At 41.4% G+C, this 24264-nt stretch overlaps 1 protein-coding gene, 1 long non-coding RNA gene and 1 pseudogene across 2 annotated transcripts; 2 read left to right on the top strand and 1 right to left on the bottom strand.

Annotated features, from left to right (window-relative positions):
• Positions 1-1291: 1291 nt before the first annotated feature.
• LOC120723403 lies at positions 1292-3231 on the bottom strand (annotated as a pseudogene).
• Positions 3232-10210: 6979 nt separating this feature from the next.
• On the top strand, positions 10211-16022 carry LOC120723407 (protein asteroid homolog 1-like). The gene is made up of 2 exons (XM_040014840.1): positions 10211-11475; positions 15789-16022. Exons 1-2 carry the CDS (start codon positions 10752-10754, stop codon positions 15803-15805), a joined length of 741 nt encoding a protein of 246 aa, XP_039870774.1. The 5' UTR covers positions 10211-10751; the 3' UTR covers positions 15806-16022.
• Positions 16023-21411: 5389 nt separating this feature from the next.
• Positions 21412-22406, top strand: LOC120723411. The gene is made up of 2 exons (XR_005693737.1): positions 21412-21809; positions 21883-22406. It is a non-coding gene; the product is annotated as an uncharacterized LOC120723411 (long non-coding RNA).
• The last annotated feature ends 1858 nt before the right edge of the window (positions 22407-24264 follow it).

Below are 24264 nucleotides of genomic sequence, written 5' to 3'. Positions count from 1 at the left end.
TTTCATTATTACTTGCTAAGTATTTTTTAGTGGTTTGAAATGTGACTCAAGTCTGACCAACACGGGCTCCAATTATATATATATATATATGTTCTTCCTCTACACCCCCCCAATTTTTGCACATGTCGAGGAGCGTGTCAGCCTACATTTCACTGTGTGTTATACTTGTATAACTATGCATGTGACAAATAAAGAACCTTGAACCTTGAACCAAACCCCTTAGTGCACAGTTAGGGTAAGCTTTCTAATCCTCTGCTAGCTCAGGGCTGCAGTGGGACTGGAGGCCTTTGACCCTGCACCAGAAGGAAGTGCTAACACAAACACACTGAAACAAACTTTTGTGCTTCCAAATTCACAATCACACATCTTTGTTGTTGTTGTGATTTGCCGTGGCCTCACCCCCACACCCTTAGGGGGTAAAAGGTTAAGGTTATAGGACTCATTGTGAGGCTAATTAAAGGTGACTCAAGGGAACCGGTTATAGCACAGAAATGTGCAAGGCTAGATCAAAAACATTTTGGATCTCTGGTGAGTTTGATGTGTCGGTCCACCGAGTTAATCTGTGAATTGTGGTTCGCCCTTAGATTTGATTTTCACCCAGGTGCTTTGAATTGCTGAGACAGGCCAAAACGTTCATCTGCTTTCACATCTGTTTTGCTGTTTCTGTGGCTGTGATCAGTTCCACTAGCAGCGTTTGTCTCAGTGTCACAGCAAAGTTCAGCCTGTAGCAAGGATGTTTTTCTCTGCTTGAGTGAGTTGTCTGTCGTACATTTCTTCCACTGAAAACACTGCATCTAGATCAGGGGTGTCAAACTCCAATATACAGTGGGCCAAAATTCAAAACTGGAACAAAGCCGCGGGCTAACATTAATATTTATTGAAAAAAACCTTCCTCCAGATATAACAAGGAACCTTTTCTTACAGACTCAAATAAGTTTTGCTGAAAAACTGAATATGGAATAAGCAACACTTAATACTGAACGATATATAACTTATATAAAAATATATAACTTAATATTACACACATGCAAAATTGAAATTCCAATTAAATAACATATCACTGGAATGCATTTCTTAAATAAAAATTGTATTTGCAGCCTTCTGAATTAAATTTTAGCAGTAAACTTTTTCCCCAGGCTAATAATAAATGTAAAAATAAATTAACAATAATAAACCACTTAACTAATAAAAATATCATTAAACGTGAAACCATTCAAGCCCATATCTGGGAGTAGCAAGACAAATTGCACAAAGAAAATGGTAATTATAGCTCAGTTTGCTACACACTGATCTACTCTGATGCGTCCAAGCCAGATACCTGGCATCTCTTCTTGGATGTTAGTTCCTCAATGTCTGGGCTCAGCCTCTGAGCTGAGGAAATCCTCAGGATCGAGTGAAGGTGTTCATCGGTCAGACGTCTCCTGTGAGATGTTTTAGCCATCTTCATTGAGGAGAATAGTTGCTCACATAGGTAAGTGCTGCCGAACATGGAGAGCATCTGAGCAGTGTGGGTGCGGAGCCCAGGCATTGTGTCAGGGATGAAATGTGGAAATTGTGAAGCACCCACAGCATCATACTTTGATTTCAGCGTGTCACTACACTGGAGTTCAATCAGCTCCATTTGGAGGTTTGTTGGTGCTTTTGCCACGTCAACTGCAAAAGGATTACTGAGCAGTTCAAATCGACATTTCTGGGCGTCAAAGTCGGCAAACCGCCGGGTAAACTCAGTACTGAGTACACAGAGTTTTTCAGCAAACTGTACACATGGGAACACAGCAGTAGAGATCTGCATGTTCATCGTGTGGCAGCAGGGAAAATGGTCCAGGTTTCCTTGTAGCATCTGATTCTGCCACAGGCACAATTTAGTTTTAAAAGCCCTCACTGCAGCATACATATCTGTGATGATACGCCCCCATCCCTGAAGCTGCAGGTTCAGCGCATCGAGATGGCTCGTGATATCACACATAAAGACCAGCTCACACAGAAACTCTTGCTCCCTGAGCTCAGCTGTGTCTTGCCCTTTGCTTTCCAGAAACTGAAATATTTCCTCGCGTAGTTCGAAATACCTGTTCAGTACTTTTCCTCGACTTAACCATCTCACCTCTGTGTGATATGGCACGTCTGCGTATTCCAAACCACACTCCTCAAAAAAAGATTTGAATTGGCGGTGATTCAGACCTTTGGCTCTTATAAAGTTAACTACTCGTGTTACTGCGGTCATAACATGTTCCATCTTTAGGGCTTTGCCACAAAGTGATTCTTGATGTATGATGCAGTGATAAACAGTCAGCTCACCTGCACAGTTCTCCGCTCGCATCTTCTCCCGTACCCTGCCCACCAGTCCGCTTCTTTGACCACACATCGCTGGTGCACCATCTGTCCTTAACCCCACAAGTTTTTCCCATGGCAACTTCATTTCAGTTAGACATTTGGAAACCTCTTCAAATATTTCCTTCCCTGTGGTTGTGCCATGCATTGAATTTAATCCTAAAAGTTCTTCCGTAACACAGAGAGTTGAGTCCACATGAAGACTGAAAGCTGGGCAGTATCAGAGGCGTCGCTGCTCTCATCCACAGCGAGGGAGAATGCAACGAAACTGTTTCCCTTCTCCATCAGCTGGTTATTTAGATTGTTGGCAAGTTCACGTGTGCGATCAGCTACTGTGTTTTTGCTCAGGCTAACATTTGAAAAGGCTTGCTCTTTCTCTGGGCACACAACGTCGCAAACTTTCATCATACAACTTTTCACAAACTCTCCCTCACTGAAGGGCCGGGCTGATTTTGCGATCTCTGCTGCCACAACAAAACTAGCCTTTACAGCAGCCTCACTTTGTGATATGGCTTTTTTGAACATAGTCTGTTGTGAAACAAAACTTCTTTTCATCTCTTCTGCTTTCCGGCGCCTTTGAGTCATGTCCAGGTCCTTGTACTTCTCTTGGTGTTTCGTTTCATAGTGTCGTCTAATGTTGTACTCCTTGATTATAGCCACATGAGCTCCACATGCAAGACAAACAGGTCTGTCTTTTACATAGGTAAACAGATATTCTGTCTCCCACCTGTCCAGAAAGCTCCTGTTTTCGTTCTTTCTTTTCGCCATTTTGGGAGAGGTAGCGCGGCAGTATTCGCACGGTTGCTATGACTACAGTCAACAGAGGAGAGGGTGTTAATGGGTCCTGTCCTGACTGATGCGCCAAAACGCCAACAGAGCATTCTAGGATTTGTAGTATTAGCAGTACATACGCTGTATAAGACCGGCGGGCCAGCTGTAATAGTAATTTGGTATTACGCTGGCCAGAGTTTGACACCTATGATCTAGATGAACAGAATAAACTTGTTGGGATTTCCTTACCTGGGTGATTGAGCATGCATTGAGACATCGTTGTGTCTTGTTAATTTTTTAGGGAACTGTGTGATTCTTTTGTTAAGTGTTGGTGCTTAACATTATATTCATGTAAAAAACACATGTTCAGACATTCTGTCATGCGAAGAAACGCCGAAACGTCGCGAAGAGCTCAGTAGATGCGCATAAACCCAAGATGGGCAATTTTTTGAACTGGGGCAGGGGTACCACCATCCTGTCCCACAGTGGAGAGTGCATCTCAGGGAACCGGCGATTGCTGGTTCCCTGATCTTTTTTCAACACCCTATCCAGCCAGGTCCTCGTGGGATGGGAGGTGCCCCTGCCCTGTCCAACAATCCTAACCCTAACCAGAGGGAAACCTTAAAAACCAAAGAAATGCAAAACAAAGAGAAGAAAAGACAAGAATGTCAAGAAAAAAACACAAGTACAAAGACAAGAAAGTCACGTAGAAAGAAACAAAGCCAGAAAATAAGAGAAAAACAAAGAATAACGTACACCAGATAACGGAAAGGATTTAAAGGAAGGGGGTGTCATAAACACAAATAGAGTGAACAAAGGACGGGATGTCAAAAAAGACAGGGGGTGCGATTAAAAGACAAATATAAACAAAGTGTTGAAAGAAAACAAAGAGAAAAACAAGTGTAAACAAAGACAACAACAGTGAGACAAACAAAGATATAAAAGAAAACAAATAGAGAAAAAGAAGTGTAAGAAAAAGAGAAAACAAGTCAAGGAAAAAGAAAAAGAGAGAACCCAAGAAGGGAAACAAATAGAGAAAAAGAAACACAGAAAGCAAAGTGAAAAGACAAGTCACGTAAAAAGAAAAAGAAAGAACCCAAGAAGTGGGAGGAGCAAAGCAACAGTATAAAAGCCAAGACGGCACACAACACAGACACACTGAGCTCGGCCTGAAGAAGGCGAAGAAACGCCGAAACGTCGCGAAGAGCTCAGTAGATGCGCATAAACCCAAGATGGGCAATTTTTTGAACTGGGGCAGGGGTACCACCATCCTGTCCCACGGTGGAGAGTGCATCTCAGGGAACCGGCGATTGCTGGTTCCCTGATCTTTTTTCAACACCCTAACCCTAACCTAACTCTAACCCTAACCCCTAACCCTAACCCCCCCTAACCCTCCCCAGGGAGGACGGGGCCGTAACCCACGTCCTAACCCCAAACCCCTGACCCCTAACCCTAACCCCCGTGTGCGGACCAATACTTCTCGACCCCAATCTCAGGACCAGGACTGGTCTTCTTGGGACCGGGAAGGGAGGGGCCCAGGAGGGAAGGACCGCGCATACCTCGGTCCTCCCCAGGGGGGACGGGGCCGTAACCCACCTCCTAACCCTTGTAACCAATTATGTTAAGAAAAATGACGTATTAACTACTACAAAACTCTGACCTTTGTGGGAATGCTTGGAGCAGACTGACATGTGAGCTGGAGTGTTCTGGGATGTTATATTTGGTCTTTGAATGGCTGCAATCCAGGCCATCCGTCGGCTCTTTGTTACTTCGGAAACATGGCTCGAACAATTTCTCTTCAACGATGTAATCTGATAACAACCGATCTCTTTACCCATCAGCTTCCCGTGGCTGTCATGCGACCGGCTATTGCAGTTAATAATACAACAGCTTCTTGCCATTTTTTGTGTTTCTTTTTATCGCTGTGTAACTGATTTCAATTGAAAGCCTGCGTGCGCTATTACCTTTTACCACGGGTTCCCAGAATCCTTTGCGGTTTTACCTCGGAATGACGTCACATTTTCAATCTCTATAGGCCAAGTAGAAAGCTTTTCGCTTCAGCCACTGCCTCGGAGCAGTTCGGAGAGCCCATGGAAAAAGACTTTCGGACTGTCTCTGACAAACAGTTCAGGTCCCTTTTAAACAGAGTTATGGAACAAAAGGCTTTTACAGTTGTAGTTCACAGCTTGGCTCTAAACAGAAAACCTCGATCACCTGTGAGAATTTCCCCCACTTACAATTACACAAGTGTCAAACCTTCCTGTGTGCACTTCCATTTCCCAAGAGACGCTCACCAGGCTCCCACGATCTGTTACCCAGCGTGAATAAGGTGTGAACCATACACACTAAAACTGAGTGACATCAAAGCATTTTCATCAAGACAATACATTAAAGAGAAATCCCAATACAATTCCCATCCTCTTGATTACTTGCCAATCACTAATAACAGGGATTTCTCTTCCTAAGATTCTGCGAATCGCATCAGCAACATTGCGAACCTGGAGAGGTTTCGCAATATGCATCATTCTTACAGCGTCAGGAAAAGGATTTCACTCATCACAGTCATCCTCACTCTCACTATATTTAATATATTCTTCAGCCTGTGGTGAAATTTGGGACACTCACTTTCCCTTGTGGCCTTCACAATCTGTTGCATCGCACAGATCAAAACTGAAAGGCTGGGTGGTTGAATTCACGTAGTGTTGTTGAATGTGTCCATCGTGCTCACTCTCTCGTCTCCCAAGCAGCTCTCTTTGCTGCACGGGCATCCTTGGTGTGGTGCTCAACTGTTAATCTTCTCAGTCTGGCGCATTGCTCCAGGTAGAGGGTAGACTGCCTAGTACCTTGATAAGGTGCGGGGATTATTCTGCCCCGTGTGTCTTATTAGGTTGGTCTTCTTCTTCTGGTGGCTCTCCTGCAAACAGCTTGCAGTGACTTGTGTGGATCCAAGTAGTTCATTCTCCAACAGTCACCGCTGTTTGTATGATCAGCAGGACTTGGAATGGGCCCAGCCACCACTTTGCCTTCCAATGTCTCCTCCTGAAATCCTTCACCAGTATCCAGTCGCCTGGTCTAAATGGGTGCAGGGGTCCTTCTGCTGGTCTGGGCAGGGCTGCTTTTACTGCTCGGTGTACCTGTGAGAGGGTCAAAGAGAGACTTTGACAGTACACAATCATTTCACTGTTGCACAAATCTGTGGACATGCCGGTCCATTTCAGGGATTCTGCCCCCACTCTGGCAGGCCGTCCATACAAGACCTCATAAGGGCTGAGGTGTGCTGGGGGTCTGGTCCACATGCACACGTACATCAGCAGTAGGGGAAGTGCTTTTGGCCATGTGGGGCCAGTTTCTTCATAGCACTTCACCGGCTTGAACTTTAGGGAGCCGTTTATTCTCTCCACAGCACCTCCAGATTGTGGGTGATATGCACAATGGTGTTTGCAATTTTAAACTGTTAGGATCAATGTACTTTTCTTAGTGCTTATTTTCTGATTATTTTGTTTTATGCCGGCCAGTATATTAAAACGGGCCATCTTTCAGTCATAAAGTGTGTCAAATGTCATAGCTTGCTGAGCAAGACTGAAACACTGTGCAGAACAGGAAACTGTGCAGATCAGGAAGTCTTGTGCAGAGCTGCAGAGGCAGTGTATTAAGAACAGGATGCAGATGTGCAGACAGGAAAAGCGGAACTAGGCAGACCAGAGCAGCAACACACACACATACACATTAAGTAAGGGCAGAGGTAAAGAAGTTGTTTTGACCGAAACTGTGTATGACGTGTAAGCTGAACAGAGTACCAAAATAACACGAGGAGTGGGGGCTATATGAGGAACGCTGAAATTTATAAATGTAACAGATCCAAGTGTGGCAGGATGAATGTTATGTCTCGGTTCAACCCACTTTCAGCCTGGTGCATTAGGGGGGCGCTAGTATAAATAGTGGCCATTTGACCATTCCTGGATCGCTTACCTATGATCTCCTTTTTGGTCACCTGACTTCCCTTGGTGTTGCAGAGATCATCTGCGGGTTACCCTTCTGAAGCCTCCATCGCAGCTGGTAGGTGTTTACTCATTGTAGTGTGTACATTACCTTACTTGGTGGTAAACAGATATTGTTTTTAGGTCGTAGCTGTAGAAGCCTCCTATGAGTCACTCTGCTCATGATTCATGACGCTGTTTACTCAGAAGTGTGGGCCTTAGTTTTACACAACGCTACGCTAACTGAAGTGCTGCTGCTTTGCTTTTACCATCTGTTCCTGTTGCGAGGTTTCTTTTCCTGCTGCTGCCAGCCTTTTAAAATGGACGCCGGCGTGGACAGCGGCCATATGCATGCCGGCTACGGGAGTCGGCTGGCGTGCACATTGATTGACTGGATGATTAACTTATAGTCGGACAGACAGCAAATTGGAGCAATACGGCGATTCCGTCTGCTCCAGATTTTAAAGTTTTATTTAGATTGTATGTTGTTTTTCTGTTGTTTGGATTTGCAGTTTGGATTTTTGTTACGCCACTGGTGGGAGGCCCTTTTTCTAGCTGCAGATCACCAGTGTGGTCCTGCAGTTGGGTTATCCCCCAGTGCTGCATATTAGTTTTGTTGTAATATATTAAAATTTTCTTTGTTTCTTTTATTCAGATGCGGAGGGCTGATGTGGAGGAGACTGGGGCGCCTTGGTGGTGGGATCCTTTGAGTGTTACACACCTGCCTTGTTTAGTTTATTAGTGTGAGTGTGTGATTTTGTGTTGCGGTTGTGTATTGGTGTGTTTTCTTTTCTTTTTTTGAGTTTGTGCGTGGCATCCCTGCCCCTCCACTGGTAAGCCTCGGCTCTGAATACCTTTTTTTAAGCATATTTGTACATTGATATTTATGATTGTGCTTTTATATGTTGTTTTAAATAATTATTAATAAATTGTCAAACTGTTTTATCATTGAACCTCGTCTCTGTACTGAGTATAGCAAACCTAACTGCCTTCTTGGTGATTAGTGTTACTTCCAGTATTCTCTGGGTGAAATTCCCAGGGTGGCGTTTTCTTTTAAACTGTGAAGAGTATTTACTGTATTCCCACCTCGTGCTGCCACACAAGGACGGCTCTTCAGATCTGCTGATGCTTAGCACTGTGCACATCTCTCTTCCGGAAGATAATGATTGAATAAAATGATTATAAATACTTTGACCACACTGAGTCGCGTCTTCTCTGTCCAGTAGAAGAATAAAAGAACTGGGATCAATAAAACCTAGTCGCTCGCCGATTTTCTTTAATGCCTGGTTCACAACGTGAGTGCCACTGTCACTTGTGATTTTCCCCGGGATACCCCACCCGAGAATGATTTTTGACAGGAGGCCTTTTGCCACAGCACTGCTGTCTGCACTTTTTGTGGGGAATGCTTCTACCCACTTAGAAAACATTACTACTACCAGACAATACATCTTTCCCTCGGCTGTTGTTTCATCTGCTCATTTTGTCATGGCCAGAAGGTCCTCTCTGCCAGTTTGGGTTGTGTTTGTGTACACTTTGTGTGCAGTTTTCTCCTCTCCGTCCAGTGTGTGTGTGTGTTCTTTGTTGTGATGTGGGAATATGTACTTCCGGGAACTGTGGCACGGAACGGCAGCTGACCCGGGAGGAGTGTCCCGCGCTGGAGTCGTCAGATGTGTGCTTAATCACTTCGCCAGCTGCTACTAATCATTTGCCATCCCGAAGCAGACCTATTTAATGGTGTGGTTGGATGACAGCCAGCGCTGGAACGTTGAGCTAAGCCAGGTAGCGCAGCTGCAATTTAGTGTTTCACGATTGTGAACAAGAGAGTCTTCAGGATCCAGGGAACGGAAGAGGAGCTTGCAAGAGAGGGAGTTGGTCTATTGGACTATTATAGAATAGAATAGAATAGAATTCAACTTTATTGTCATTGCACATGCACAGGTACAGGGCAACGAAATGCAGTTTGCATCCATCCAGAAGTGCTTTAGCCATGATATAGATATATTACAATATATATTAGCAATAATATAGATATGTTAGTATATTACAGAAATGGGTCTATTATGGTATGTTATAATGTACACGGTATGAAGTATGTTGTGACTATGCTATAACTATAAGTATGTACAGGCTATGAACAGGATATAAATATGAAATAAAAACTATACAGAAATCTGAGATATACAGTTATACAGAAATGGGAACTATACAAGTTGTAAACAGTTGTAGGATTAAAAATTATCGTGTGTACAGAATGATTATTTACACAGAGCTATACAGTAGTGCAGTTAAGATAAGTGAGATATGTGGATAATTTCTACAGAGGCTGTATAAAGTGCTAGTGGTTGTGAGTGGTGGTTCAGTCCATGTTATTGCTGTGTGTTTGAGGGTACGGTTGTCCATTGTGGGTGTGTGTATGTTCAGTCCATGTCAGGAGGCAGAGTTCAGGAGTCTGACAGCTGTGGGGAAGAAGCTGTTCCGGTACCTGGTGGTCTTAGTCCAGAGGCTCCTGTGGCGCCTCCCAGAGGGCAGGAGGGTGAAGAGTCCATGTGATGGGTAACTGGGGTCTCTGATGATTTTCCCAGCCCTTTTCAGACACCGCTTCCTGTAGATGTCTTTTATGGCAGGAAGTGGTGCTCCGGAGATGCGCTGGGCAGTTTTCACGACCCTCTGCAACACCTTCCGGTCCGAGGCAGAGCAGTTCCCATACCAGACTGTTATACAGTTGGTCAGGATGCTCTCGATGGTGCAACGATAGAAGTTCACCAGGATGTCTGAGGACAGGTGGTTCTTCCTTAGAGTCCTCAAGAAGAAGAGGCGCTGGTGAGCCTTCTTGACCAGCTTGGAGCAGTTGGTCGTCCAGGTGAGATCCTCGGAGATGTGGACTCCCAGGAACTTGAAGCTGCTCACATGCTCCACAGCCGTCCCCTTAATGTGGATGTTAATGAATGAATGTTAGAACCATCGGCAGGTCTGCAGTCGTGGGTGAAGAGGGAGTAAAGGGCTCATCACACAGCCTTGTGGTACACCGGTGTTCATATTGCACTGTCACATTGTCAGGGAGAAGTCACCTTGTCACCTCACTGCTCTTTTGGATTACGGAGTCGAACTGTTGCCGTTTTTTCACTGTAAATAAATTCACCATCACTTTGCAAGGAGTCTCGCACCTGAGTCCTCTCATTCCACTCTCCATGACACATTTAATCTTTCTCCAAAAGACATTTCACTCGTCCATGACGAGGAGCTGCGACTTTCGCTCGGGCTTCAAGATGTCGATTTTGGAACAGTTGCTTCTTTCTTAGTCAGCATGCTCACAGTCCATGGTTATATAACACTGGCTTCACTGTGGATGGTGATGCTTGAGTTGCAGCAGTTTCCAGTTCATGGCAGAGTTGAGCCTTTGTGATGGACACAAAGTAACTTTGCATTAATAACAGCTGGAAAGTTGATGAAACACATTTGATTTTGCTCCACAAAGTGAAATGAAACAGAAAATCACAACATGAAGAATAAAGAAATGAAACCAAAAGAGCAAGTTAGGTATGTTAAATTAGTCAAAACAGGTTTGACTTGCTGTGTCGGTGTGGGTGGGGACTCTAGTAGGTGTACAAATATCTGCAGACAGAAGGGCATTAGCACAAGAACCACCGCTCATCTTCATCCACACTTTAAGGAATCATGGAGGTTTCAACATTAAAGAAAATGATAGATGATTTGTGTCTCTGCAAAGAAGTTAAGGTAGAAAAAACAGGTCTCATCATTGATGGTAATGCTCTGTACTATTCTTTGTATTATACATCCGATCCAAAGCTGGACCAGCACTGTGGAGGGGATTATCCTGGATTCAAACATGAGGTCTGCAAGTTCTTTAAGACTCTGCAGGACTTTGAAGTCAATCCGTGCGTCATCCTGGATGGCGACTCAGGGCCCGAGAAGTATGAAGAAAATGTGTCTCGTCTAAAATATAAACTGAAAAAAGCAAAGACAGTAGTAAAGACAGAGCCTGACGGCACTGTACCAGAGGCATATAATGTCTTACCACCTCTGGTCAAAGATGTCTTCATAGAAATCTTAAGGGAAAAAGGCATAGAGTTTAAAGTGTGTTTAGGAGAGGCAGACCCTGAGGTTGTTTCTGAGGCAAATCAGAAACAATGTGCTGTGCTGTCTATTGACAAGGATTTTTACTACTTTGATGTGCACAAAGGTTTCCTTAATCTCCACAACTTTGAGTGGAAAAAAGGAAAGGATGGAAAAATTCCTGCTAAGCTCTACACACGTTCAAAGTTTTGTGAGCATTTTAAATTGGACCCTGCTCTCATGCCAGTCTTTGCTTCAATAGCAGGAAATGATTATTCAAACTTAGAAGACAATGGTGCTTTTGCAAAGGAATCATCTTCACCTGGTGAGTACAGCATTAAAAGACTGGATGGTATGCTCGGCTTTTTAGGTAAAGTGAACCTGGATCGCTTGGACGACACACAGAAGAGAGAACGTGCTCTGAGTAAAGCTTTAAATCATGTTGGTAAAAAAGAGAACCAAACATTCAAACTCACCATTCAAAAATATGTTAAACCAGAAAAAAGAAGTTCTAAGTTGCCACCATGGGTGTGTGAAAAAGTTGAGCGCGGAGAACTAACCACTTTTGTCACAAGTGTTGTGGATTGGAAGACAATCCTGCTGACCCCACTTGTGGAGGACTTTTCACAGAGTAGTAGTTACACAGCTGCTTACCGCATCAGACAGTACTTCTACACTCTAAAAAAAGATCTGCTGGCTTAACGTAAAAGAATTAAGGTAACAATTTGCATGGATCTTTTTAAGTTACTTCAGCTTAGCCACTATAGCGTAAATGCCACAAGAGTTCTCTAGTTAGGCAAACTCTATTCCTTACGTACAAACAACATGATTTGCTTTGTCCTCTACAAGCTTAATTAAGTTGAACCAACTTAATTTTAATTGTTTAAAAAATTACTCCATTTAGTTATTAAAACTTATTTTTTTACTTTCATTCTACTCAGAAATATCCATGCAAATTGTTACCTTAATTTTTTTGAGTACTAATAACTTACAATAACTTATAACTTACAATTATACAATAAATTACACATTGAAATTCCAGTTTTATGATCAAACTGTTTATTAGAACACCAGTCCACCATTCCAGACTCATTGACATTTCAATAGCAGACAAAATTGTTGCCTCCATAAAATAAATGACATAAAACACCCCTGTAAATCTGTCTCAAAAAGACTGAACATTTTGACAGTCATGCTCTGATTCAAGTTTGTTTGTGTTAAAGTGATAGTTTAGGTTTTTTTAAGTATGAAGTACATTGTCAGTGTATTACACACAGTAGACAGCAGTCAGCACATTCCTGCCACCAACACGCACGATAGGCTCAGTTTGTTTGTGTGACTTTGGTAAATCTGAACTAACCCGAACTAACACCAAAGTCACCAAATAACACAATTACACTTACTGATCAAGGCAGCAGGAGACCAGCAACTCCTGCTGTCAGGTAAAATTGCTGTTTTTGTCCATGGACGCTGGTGGGCCAGAGCGATTGAAACAACAAGCAGTAGAACTTCTCTTTCCTCACAGAAAAGGCTGTCTGATAGCAAAATAAAGCAGTAAACATATTCTTGATATAATGTACATTTAAACTGACATCAGTTTTATTAGGATGGAGGCTCATCTTGCGTGCCGGTGGCCCCGTCTGCTTCTCCGTAGGTGGAGCTTACTGACTGCCATCTACTGTGTGTAATACACTCACAATACATATGTACCTCATATACAGCCTTACTTCAAAAGACCCGAGCTATCCTTTTAAAGTGCATTATTTTTAACTAGGTGTACTTAATGCTCAACGCTCAACTTTACACCTACTGCCTACTGTACAGTATGTAACACAACACATTGCAAACAACAGTGGAACATTTCCCGTTTAATTTGAGGATAGCCTCACTCTTCACATTTTTTAGTACAACAGTTTACTTTTTAGTGACATTACCTTAGGACTGGCTTTCAGATCATCCAGCTCGAGGAATATCTTTTGAAACACTTCAAAAGTGTTTTTCAAAAGTGTTTTTCAGTTCTTTTGGGTAGCTGAGGTTGAGTGCATATATCAGCCCCATTAGCAAGGCACAGGCTCTGGGTACATCCAGGTCTGCTAGGACTTCTGCTCCTTCAAGTATGATCCTTGCGCTGGCTGGATCAGACGTTGTGGCACCTCTGGTTACAATCTTCATCACTTCATTGGTAATATCCCCGCCACCATCCTGGTAGATCAGAATCAATATAAATGTTTTAAGTAATCATACTTATACATGAGAGTAACACAAAATAGGGCTGCAACTAACAATTTTCTCGATTATCTGATTATGTCTGTGAAGGTTCTCTTTGCAAGCTCCTTTGACGATTATCTGATTAGTTGTTTGGTCCAGAAAATGTCAGAAAATGGTGAAAAATGTCAATGTTTCTCAGAGCCCAATATGATGACCTCAAATGTCAAACATATTCAGTTTGCTGTCATAGAGGAGTAAAGAAACCAGAAACGATTCACATTTATGAAGCTGAAACCAGAGAATTTGGACTTCTTTTTCTAAAATAATTACTTAAACCGATCAATCAATTATCAAAATAGTTGCCGATTAATTGAGAAATCAATTAATAATAGATTAGATCGTAGCTCTAATACAAAGTATAGTCATGTCTGATTTACCTGCTCTTTGAAGAGATCCTCCTCCTTTTCCCTGAGATACACCACTAAGCCACGGATAGCGACCTCTCGCCTTCTCTCCACAGAATCGTCCTGTGAATAAGAAAAAGAATGTCGAACTGCTCTTCGAGGAGGATGGGTTTTTGATAATTACATCCAAAAAAAAAAAAAAAAAAGGATTGACTTTATATGGCCTGAACTGTACCAATTATAGATTTCCAGTGATAATCAAAATAATGAATTGATCATTTCAAAGAGCCATTTCTCTGAAATGATCAATTCATGAACTTGAAAAATCCAGGTAACAAATAGAAAAACTGCAAAATCTTGCAAATTACTCTGCCAATCATGATCCACATCACCTATAATTTGTTTTATTATTAAGTATTTATAGTTTTAATTGATATTTGTGCCTCAAGCTCTAAACAATAATTTGACATAGTTGAGTTGTAAACAGCTACCTTTTAAGACTCAATATCACCTATTGGAAAAAAAAAAGTGGATTATCCTATTTGAAATAAACTACATTTCATTCATTCATACCTCTAGCAGCATGTTCTGGATGCGCCGAATGCGCATTTTTGCAGCCCCTTCTCTTGAGGACAGCAAGGACATTATTTTCTGAGAGTACTGGTCCAGCTTTGCCATGAATGTTGTCTCCAGGTTAACAGTGGTGATCCTTCTGAATTCTTGGTTTATCTGTATAAAAAAAAGGCATAAATAGGCACAACATGTTAATGTATACAATTTACTTTAAAAGAATACATACTGCAAATTATCTTATGGAAAAATATTTACCTGAACTGCATCAAAAAGAGCAGGCCATCTTTCTTTCAGGTCATTGATTTTTGGTGCTTGATTGACAACTTCCTGCCTGCGAATGGAGAATGTTATGTTATGTTTCCAAATCAAAGATATTTTTTCTTAAGTGATACAACTGCTCTTATGTATCTGCAGTTAACACCCAAAAGAGCAAAATTATATTTTATGTGCTAATGTACACTCAATGTAATGTCATTAAAACAACTAGTTTATGAATGTTACTTAAGATCTTTCCTGTGGCGTTTCTACAACATGGCGTTCGCTTCCTCGCCCGCGTTTTTTGACTGAACTTTGACACAGGCTGTTCTTCAGCTAGGGCTCAATTAACAAACTTCAATCTCACATAAAAATAACTCTAGGACTTAAACATCAAAATGCATCGATGTTAAACCGAATGTATACTCAGTAACCTACATTTGTTTAGTCATGAATGTAAAATGGCCCAGCCTTTTGCTGGTCAAACCTTCATCAACGCTGCAACGATTTCAAAGTAGAAAGAAGAAAAACATGTATTACCCTGTCTTTGCAGAGTTAAAACTACTGCTACAGAAGCTCAGTGTCAATTAACACCATTTGGCTGCCACCGTAAAACAAAACTTAACAAAGACTAATGTTACGGTCGAATTACTTCACAAGTTAGCCAGAAGTGTAACGTTACTAGCTTATCACCACCACTCGCCGAGGAAGAGTTTAATGTTGTGTAAAAAGGATTTCTTGCAGTGCGTGTTGATAGAGTTAAAGTTAGAGTTATTAGCTGCTGTGAATAAAACAAGGCAAAAAATTGTACTCACCACAAAGCTTTAACGTTTGATAACGTTCCGTACAAAATGGCGCTTCTCCGCTTTCTCTCTTTGCCTCCGTTTCTTTCGATCAGTGGTCTGAGAGCACAACATGTCCGGGCAAGTCAGCCTTGTACTCAGCTTTTAAAGGACGCTTACGAGATTTTTAAGTTGTATTAACTGAATACACTTTCATGTTAAGTTAACACAGAAATGTCTGTTCAAAATCGATATATTACTGAGCTAAGACTATTTTCTTTATTTTCATTTCGACCAACTCATTAAATTAAGTTATCAACTGATTACAATGTGTACATGCAACAAACTTAATTTTTTATGCAGAAAAAGCTATTAATTTTAAGCTTTACTTACTAACCCCATGAATCATTTTTTAGAGTGTATGGACTCTTAACAGGAGGTGAGATTACTGAATATGGCAGGGATGGAGAAGAGATCAAAGACGACCGTGTCCCATCAATACTTCCCAACAGTGATGAACAGAAAAAACTGAAACTAAAGGACCTGCATAAGGTACTGAGGTTAATCATTAAATATGTGTTTAATTACTCTGACAAGTAGACATGTTTCTGTGGTACATGTGAGCATCTTATCTGTGTGGTATCTTATCTGTGCAGGCTCCTGAGCGTTTGCGTCGCAGGGTGTTTGAGGAAGCTCTGCAGGTTCAGACTTCAGACCTAGAAAACATCCCCAACCAGCTGAAGCTGCCAGTCTGTGTGACTGCTTTCTGGTTTAAGAAGCTACAACACCACCCAAAGCCTGAAACTATAAACTGCCTCCACGCTCTCCTGCTGGGGTTTGTGTGTGAGCCCGATGGTCCAGGTTAGTCTCACAGGGTAACATGATGGATATCTACAATGAAATGCATTTATTGGTAACAAGCAGTCAGCAGATGGACTGTAGTCAGAGTTCCTGTAATCAGAATTCCTCTAAACAGATTTTGTGTGACAGCAGCAGCACTGATGCTTCCACATCAGTCTGAACAAGAAGAGAAACTGCTGCTGGTCTCTGGTTCTTTGGCACCAAAACTTTGTCTTACTTTGTCTGTAGAGGACGAGTTTGAGAGGAAGATGAAAGCTTTAAAGGATGAAGTTGTGCGTAACTGGCAGCCACGTGTGGCTCATGCTTTCAGCCAATGGCAGTGCTGCATGAGGCAGAGCCTCCACCTGAACCAGCTGCTGTGTTCACCTGTTGGGAGAAAACCCTGCAAAATAAACCCAGGAGGAATAAAGACACAATGAGACAAAGTTACTTTTTTATGCTTAACGTGTACACGGGTGAGCTGCTGAAAACAACACACACCATGGACAGTGGCTTGGCATTTTTATAGGCACAAATCACAGAGACAGTGAGAACAGGATAAGAAAATAATAAACAGATAAAATAAACAACTCCATATATGGTGCTAGTCTCGTCAGCAGAGAGCTGGGAGAGATAAAACAATCTGAAACAATATGTCCCAGAAACAATATGTCCTGGCTGGGAAAGTCTAAAAAGACACTTCTAAACTAATCTAAACACAGACAAAGGGCATCTTTGTACATTTAAAAGAAGGTAAAGAAACATAGAATCATTTTTCCTCTAACATCACCTCTACCAGAACCTCAGTGTGCACGGTAAACACCAGACTAATGATGTGCTCCACAGATGTTTAACACACTTCATTAACTTTAACTGTGATGTCATATTCCCATATATCATTGTGATGCTGTTTATTCTATTACTCTTGTTCTCTTCTGCTTGTTTTCTTTTTTCTTTCTCAGCAGGTGATCCAGGTGATTGATATATGCATTTTTTATTTCTTTTTTTTCTTCTGCTCATTCTGTTGGTTTTTGTTTTTTGCCCTTCTCCCCCGTCCCTCTTCTCAGCTGTTTCTCTTTCCCTCTTTCTTTCTCCCCTTCTTTCCCCCAGTCAAGTCTGTCCCGTATTCAGTAAGTGAAAATAAAATAAACAATAAAAGGTGAATCAAATGGACCATTACGGCAAGGCTGGGATGGTCAATTTGGTAAAGTAAATCCGTTGGGCATCTTTCTTTGCCTTTAGACAACAATTCTGATGGCAAAAGAGCCAAACGGGACAGGCAAAAAAAGAACAAAAAAAAAACAAAAAAAAACTTTAACTGTGATTTTCTGCTTTGTCAGACTTTACTGTGGACCTCTCCTTCATCGGCTGGCAGATGAAGACATAATTAAACAACTACAGAAAACACTGAATGGACAAAAGAAGGAAATATATAAAAATTTAAAGACCATTCTTAATCAAACAACTACTGAGGAGGGGTCCTCAAGTGAGGAAGGATGTTAACAACTGGTGTTATTGGTGACTCTGCACTCAGAAATGTGCAGCTAAACACTCCAGGAACTATGATCAAATGCATTCCAGGAGCAATAGCACCTGAGGCTGAGGCTAATCTGAGACTGTTGGCTCAAGGTTGATTTGGAAAGATTGTAATTCATGTTGGCAGTAATGATATCCAGCTACAGCAATTTGAGGACACTAAAAATAGTATTGCATCTGTTTGTAACTTTGCCAGAACAATGTCACATGCTGTAGCTTTCTCTGGTCCCCTCCCCAATGAGACTTTGAGGCTATCTGGTTGGTGTTCAGAAAACAGTGTGGTATTTATAGATAACTGGCAAACCTTCAGCGAAAACCCTGGTCTTATTGAGGAAGATGGCATCCATCCCACTTTGGATGGTGCAGCTCTAATTTCTAGACATCTGGATGAATTTATCCAGAATTAAAACCAGAAAATAGAGTTAAGGGCTTACATACACCTCTGAACAGTTCCTCGTTCTGTCACCCACTCCCCAAACCCTGTCCTCACAGAGGCTGTGACTCCATAACACTAAAGAGCCAAAACAGATAAATGTGGTTTACTGAATATATTATTTTTACAGTAAAAGTTAAGAACACAAAAAAAATGAGTGACGCAGTTTAAGACATCGATGGCTTCCTCTCCTCCTCCCTCCTTTTGTCTTTGGGTAAAGATGATAACATTTTAGAAACTAAAACTAATGCACAAATAAAACACAATCCTACTTCTAAATTAAATACAGGAAGTAGAAAAGAAAAATAGTGAAATAAAGAGCTGTCGGTGTGGTTTTACGTTGTTTTACTCAGTAGTTGAACTGAACCGAATCAAATTTAGCTAATGAGCAGCAGGAATCTGAAGAAAGCAGGAACATGGATTCCAGTCAGGTGTTTAATGAGCAGCTGAGAGAGGAGAGAAGAATTTATCAGGGAAATGAGGCAGACATTAGTAGCCGGTGTTCATTAACCCCACATTGTCTGCACAGGAAGTCATGTACAACTCCCATGCACAACAGCCAATAAGAGCTCAGGCCATAAGACGTCCACATGCAGGAAAGACCTCGATTTCACCTTCTTTTTATTATTTTGTGTCTACAGTATGACCATGCAGAGGCCCACAAATCTAGAATAATATTGAAATCTCTTTAAAAATGTTAACACCTTTCTCTGTATTCAAACGGATGCAAGGATTGTGTGTTGCAAGGATTTTTCAAAACTTGTAATTGAAGTGCTATTATTTCTAGTTCTCACTGACTTCATATATTGGATTAGTATTTTATGTTAGAATTTCTAGTATAACTTTAGGGCGTTTAGTGATTTAGGTTAGTACGATAATGTACATTGGGTACTATATATGTATTGTCTGTATATAATCTGACGTTTGGGCCAAATGACTATTATAACCAAATAACTTCACAAATCAACTGAAACTGTTTCTCTGTGATTTGAATTTAGTGTTCAGTTTTTTGCTAATCTTTTAGAGCACTTTGTAAAATGTTTTTGAATAAAGTTACACATTAATAATCACTAACAAGACAGTTTGATCTTGTTCCATGTGAACTATCCAGATGAAGCTGGAGGTGAAGAATAAAGCAGTGTGTGTGTGTGTGTGTGTGTGTGTGTGTGTGTGTGTGTGTGTGTGTGTGTGTGTGTGTGTGTGTGAGTGCTGATGTTTTCCCGTCATCTCAGTTTTCCTGGTTAAAAGTAAACAGAATCTCAGACAGGATTCCTGACAGCCACTCACTTTCGTCTCAGTTATGTGTTTTTAGTAAAAGTTCATCAGCTAAAAGCTCTGCAGGGAAATATTTTCCCTTTAGTGTGCACAGCTCTGCCCTGTGGAAGAACACAGCTATTACAACCAATAAGTTTTCATTTTCTAGTCTTCATGAGTCAGGTTATTGATTATCTGCAGCAAGGCTACTGACAGGAACTTGAAAGAGAGAGCAGTGTGGTTCATCTGACAGAGAAACATGTTACACTGGACAAATTTCACTGCTGGTTGTGAAAATTCGTCAGTAACCGAACAACATGTCACAGATTAAGTGATTGTGCAGGTGTGTGCTGTGAAAATAGTTTTGTTTTCAGTTCTGTCAGAGATGTGCTGTAAAAGAAACCAGAAGAAAAACTGTGGAAAAGAGACACAATACAAAAATATTTTGATTATGTGTGACAATAGAAAATGTTATTGAAGGAAAACAACATTCTCATTTTTAAATACAACCTGACAAATTGTCATGTCTGTGTGTAGGCAGGCAGGAGGAGAGGACCCAAAATGCAGGACTCAAGGAAGCGGAAGAAACTAAAAACACACAGCTTTATTGCTGGGATGAAGCAGAACAGAAAAACGCTAACTGTTTAAGGATTCAAATATTGGGGATGGATACAAAAGGAAAAACCACAAGAACAACACTGGTCCGGCCGGGTTGAGTCAAACGATGATTTTAATGATCACACGCATGGGAGATGGACACCGTACACAGACAGCCTCAGATCTCAAAATGGTGGAGCATTGATCAAACTCTTATAGCCTCTAGTGGCCCCCACCTAATCATATAAGCCTAAACATTCACATGCTTTCTCTCACACAGCGCCTATGCTACGACCTTGGCTCCCTGTTTATCTGCTCCTGCTGAGATGGGGCAGAAAACCTCTCCAGTATGTTCTGTTCTCTTTTAATCAGACAAATAAGGCGATGACTTTCTGCGAACAGTATTTCTTATAACTCAGCAGTATAATGCATCATAAAACAATATCATTCATTCACAATAAATCAGCAGTCTAATGTAATGCAAATCAGTTTAACAAATACAATAGTTATCACCTTCTTCTAATTCAGGAGAATAATGCAAACTAAAACTACATAATAATTCACAATCTTTAATTAGGGGTCTAACATGGCACAAAATAATATTATAATCCCACACCGTCTAGGGCGTTGTCCGGAATGAGCAGAGAAAAAAGTGTCTCGCAGAAAGTTTGAATGGGACTGCGAGAAGCATGAGGTGTGTGTGAGCCAGCCTCGAGGGGCGGGTTCACAGGCGGAACGAACGACGAGTAAAATGTATGTGTGTGTGAGAGAGAAAGAAAAGGTGGGGCAAGTGACCAGGCTGTGAGTGTGTGTGAATTCCTTGATGACAAAGAGGAAGACAAAGTAGATTAGTTGATTTTCTATGTGTTAATGGAAAATTGTATTTAGTAGTCAGTATAATCTTTTAGTGATATAAGTTTGCATATGGTAGAATACTGCATGTAGTTATTTGTATTAGGAAATATTCAACCATGTATACTTAGAGGCATATAATTAATTGTGTGTGATCTCTAACAGGCTGCAAAGGCTTGGTGTGTATTCCACACTAGAATGCACACCCACATCCTGGGAGCACGAGAGAGGTCATACCTTCTCTTATTGTTTTACGGCAGGATTAACGTAGCTATGTCTGTTTTAGTTTAAGTGCTTCTTTACATATAGATGAACTGCTGGACTTCCTCACCATGTTATTTAGGGTGAGGGGGAGACTACCCTTTCCTGACCAAGGATGTACCTTTTGTGCTTTTATGACCCTTTGATCAGCAGGACACACACACACACACACACACACACACACCACTGAAGTATAAATAAAGACCAGGGCAAAGCTCAGCGCGAGTCTCTGAGACTGCCCTTGCTAGCAAGAACTCTGTGTGTTTCTCTTCTCTGAGTCTTTACTGAGAAGTGTTTTAGAATATTTTCCCTAACATTATTTGGTCCTTCGAGCCGGATCAGAAAATATCAGAATTGTTATCTGTGACTCTGTTCCAAGATCCAGCACTGATTCCTGACGCCGTGGGGAGCCAGCACCGAAGCCTGTGCACAGCCCTCTTGGATGAGGAGAGAGCCCCAGGACGTTAAATTCGGGTCTGGGCCGGTGTTATAATCTGGTCCACGGCGGTGGGATTCAGTCCGATGATCTGAATCACCAGTGGGACGTCAGGGGTGAGAAACACTATTTTGGTATATAAGACGGCCGCAAAAGTTTAAAGAAATGTGATTTAAAAAAAAAGGTTTAAGTTCGCCAAAAGGAACCGTGTTTTGACCAGTTTTAGAGGTAGCCGAAATTATCTCGTGACAAATTAGGTTTAAGTTCGCCAAAAGGAACTGTGTTTTGACCAGTTTTAGAGGTAGCCGAAATTATCTCGTGACAAATTAGTTCGCAAATGTCTATGTGTGTGTATGTGTCTGGAAGTAAGTTGATTTTACAGCACAATACGCTGCTGAACTACTTCCATTTTTGTTTTCCTTGCTGAGGCTCACGTGCTGGTGACAAAGGAGAACGGTTGAGTTTCATCTCATAAAACTGATACCGCTTCACCGTTAGGGTGAAGTCGAAGGCCGTATCAGTAAACCACTCTGAAGTCAAGCGTGCCAGCGACGGCCCAGAAAATTTTGAAAATGGGTGATAAACAAGTAAAATTAACACCTGATGAGAAATGTCTAGAAAAACAGCAAGCCGGAGCAGGACTAATCCAAAAGAAAGAGAGAGGAATGCATCGTGGAAGAGCAAGAGGTAGAAGAAACAAAGTAGACAGTAACTCAAAATAGGATAGCAGCTCAGGTGAAGAGAGCAGTTCAGACTAGGAAGAACATAATAATCCCTCACCCAGTGAAAATTAGAGATCACAGTAGTTTGAAGTAGTTTAAAAAAGGGTTGGAAACAGACCCGACTGAATAGATATAAATGCAAGAGGAATAAAGTAAAATAAACAAAAAGCTAAATTACAACTTAATTTTAATGCATTCAAACGAATAATAAAAAGGATAACAACCTATAAACTGGTATTAATAATGAAAGCAGATAATTCACACAAACAGAACTATGATAACTGTGATAACTGGAGTGTGCAGCGTTTCCATGAGCAGTTTTCCTGCATCTTGACTTGTGTGTAGAGTGTTCATAGCATCAGCATCATGTTTTTGTTTATTTGTTTTGTTGGGTTGAAAAATAGTTAAACTGGTGATCATATTTATGGATCACCATGGCACATATCATCAGCCATGTGATTTATTTACGCAGATGACAAAGTGAGTGTGAATGTGTCTGACGTCACAGTGTTTGTGTGCGCTGTGTAAAAGTAATTGCCTTTGATTGTGAGAGCGGTGATTCTGCAGGTCACCAGCTATTGTAAAGAAAAAAAAAAGAGTGAAAAAGAGACAAAATTTACGCTGTAGATGAAAAATAATTATAGGAAAAAGGTTTTGTGTTGATCAACCAAGAACAACTACAATCTCATTTTCTGCTTTTAAGAAAGGACTGTTCACAAAAACACACAGAGAGAGAGATGTGTGTTGATTAAGCAGTGATGATAATAATGAAAGTCTCTCAGTCTGTCGTTTACAGGTGGGGAACGGACCTGGATCAATTCTCCACGGGCAGCAGTCGGAAGAAAATTATAGGTAGAATTCATTAGAAAAAATTAGAAACGCCCAGCCAGAATTTTTTGGCTGAAGTGTTTTGCACCTTCCCGTCCTCATCCTGAACAAGCAAGCTCCAAGGAAACTAATCTCTCCCTGAAGACACCGAGTGCAGTTTCAGAAGCACGAGCATGAACATCAACAGTGGACAGGAGTCCAAGAGACAATACCAGAGTTCTGAGCAGAGAGGTCCAGCAGCACTGTGGGCAAACGGCATCAGAAAGAGAAGAACCACCATCTAGATTGGATGGATGGAGATGCGTTTCCAGCAAGCTGCAACCTCACTGTGTGTGAAGGACTTTTGAGAAGACTGTCTGAGTTTGACATTTGCTATGTTTGGAGTGAGATGGCAATGAAAGAGACAGTGGGACAAAGAGAGACACGGGACAAAGCTGAAAAAAACTGACTGCCATTGGACTGAAAAGTGGGAGAGAAGGAAAGGAGCAGAAGAGGGCTGAGGCTGCTGTTTTAGTGTGGGCAATCAAATTAGGTTAAGGAATCCGGGGGACAAGCGACTGCCTGGAAGTGGAGGATTGACACAGTGTCCAGACCACCACAAAAGGGGGAGGAAGACAAGCACTGAGGTATGCAAGAGTACTGTTACAAAAATGGAAAGGTGACACCACACAAGCAGAATATGCATTAACCATACTAACACTTCCAAACACGAAATAACTCATGAAGATTAGACAACATCTTAAGCGTGTGAGTCTGTTTATCATCTTGTCCAAGTCACTTAGTGTGATGCAAAGACCAGTGGACTCATAGCACATTAGTTAAGAAATGATCAAATAATAGTAGAGAAGTGTGTAGGAAAGGCAGTTTTAAGAACATGCTCTGCTGGATATGCAGCTCCACAGACATGCATTAAACCTGCCTAATAACACAAACACATGTAATGAAAATTAGCTTGTTATCTTTCATCAGTGTTAAAATAGTGTCAATTTAGCAGACACTTGTTATTAAATACTGAATTTATCCAATGCAAAAAATTGACTCTCTAGGTTGCAGGACAACAGTTTAAACTTTTGTGGGAAAAAAGATCCTGGTTTGACCAACCAGTGATCAGACAATAAATTTAGTTGTTGATA

This window comes from Simochromis diagramma, unplaced genomic scaffold (genome assembly GCF_900408965.1).
Source record: "Simochromis diagramma unplaced genomic scaffold, fSimDia1.1 OVJJ01000165.1, whole genome shotgun sequence".
Taxonomy (NCBI): Eukaryota; Metazoa; Chordata; class Actinopteri; order Cichliformes; family Cichlidae; genus Simochromis; species Simochromis diagramma.
The sequence above is the reverse complement of the archived record's forward strand: the minus strand, read 5'-3'. Positions and strand labels throughout refer to the sequence as shown.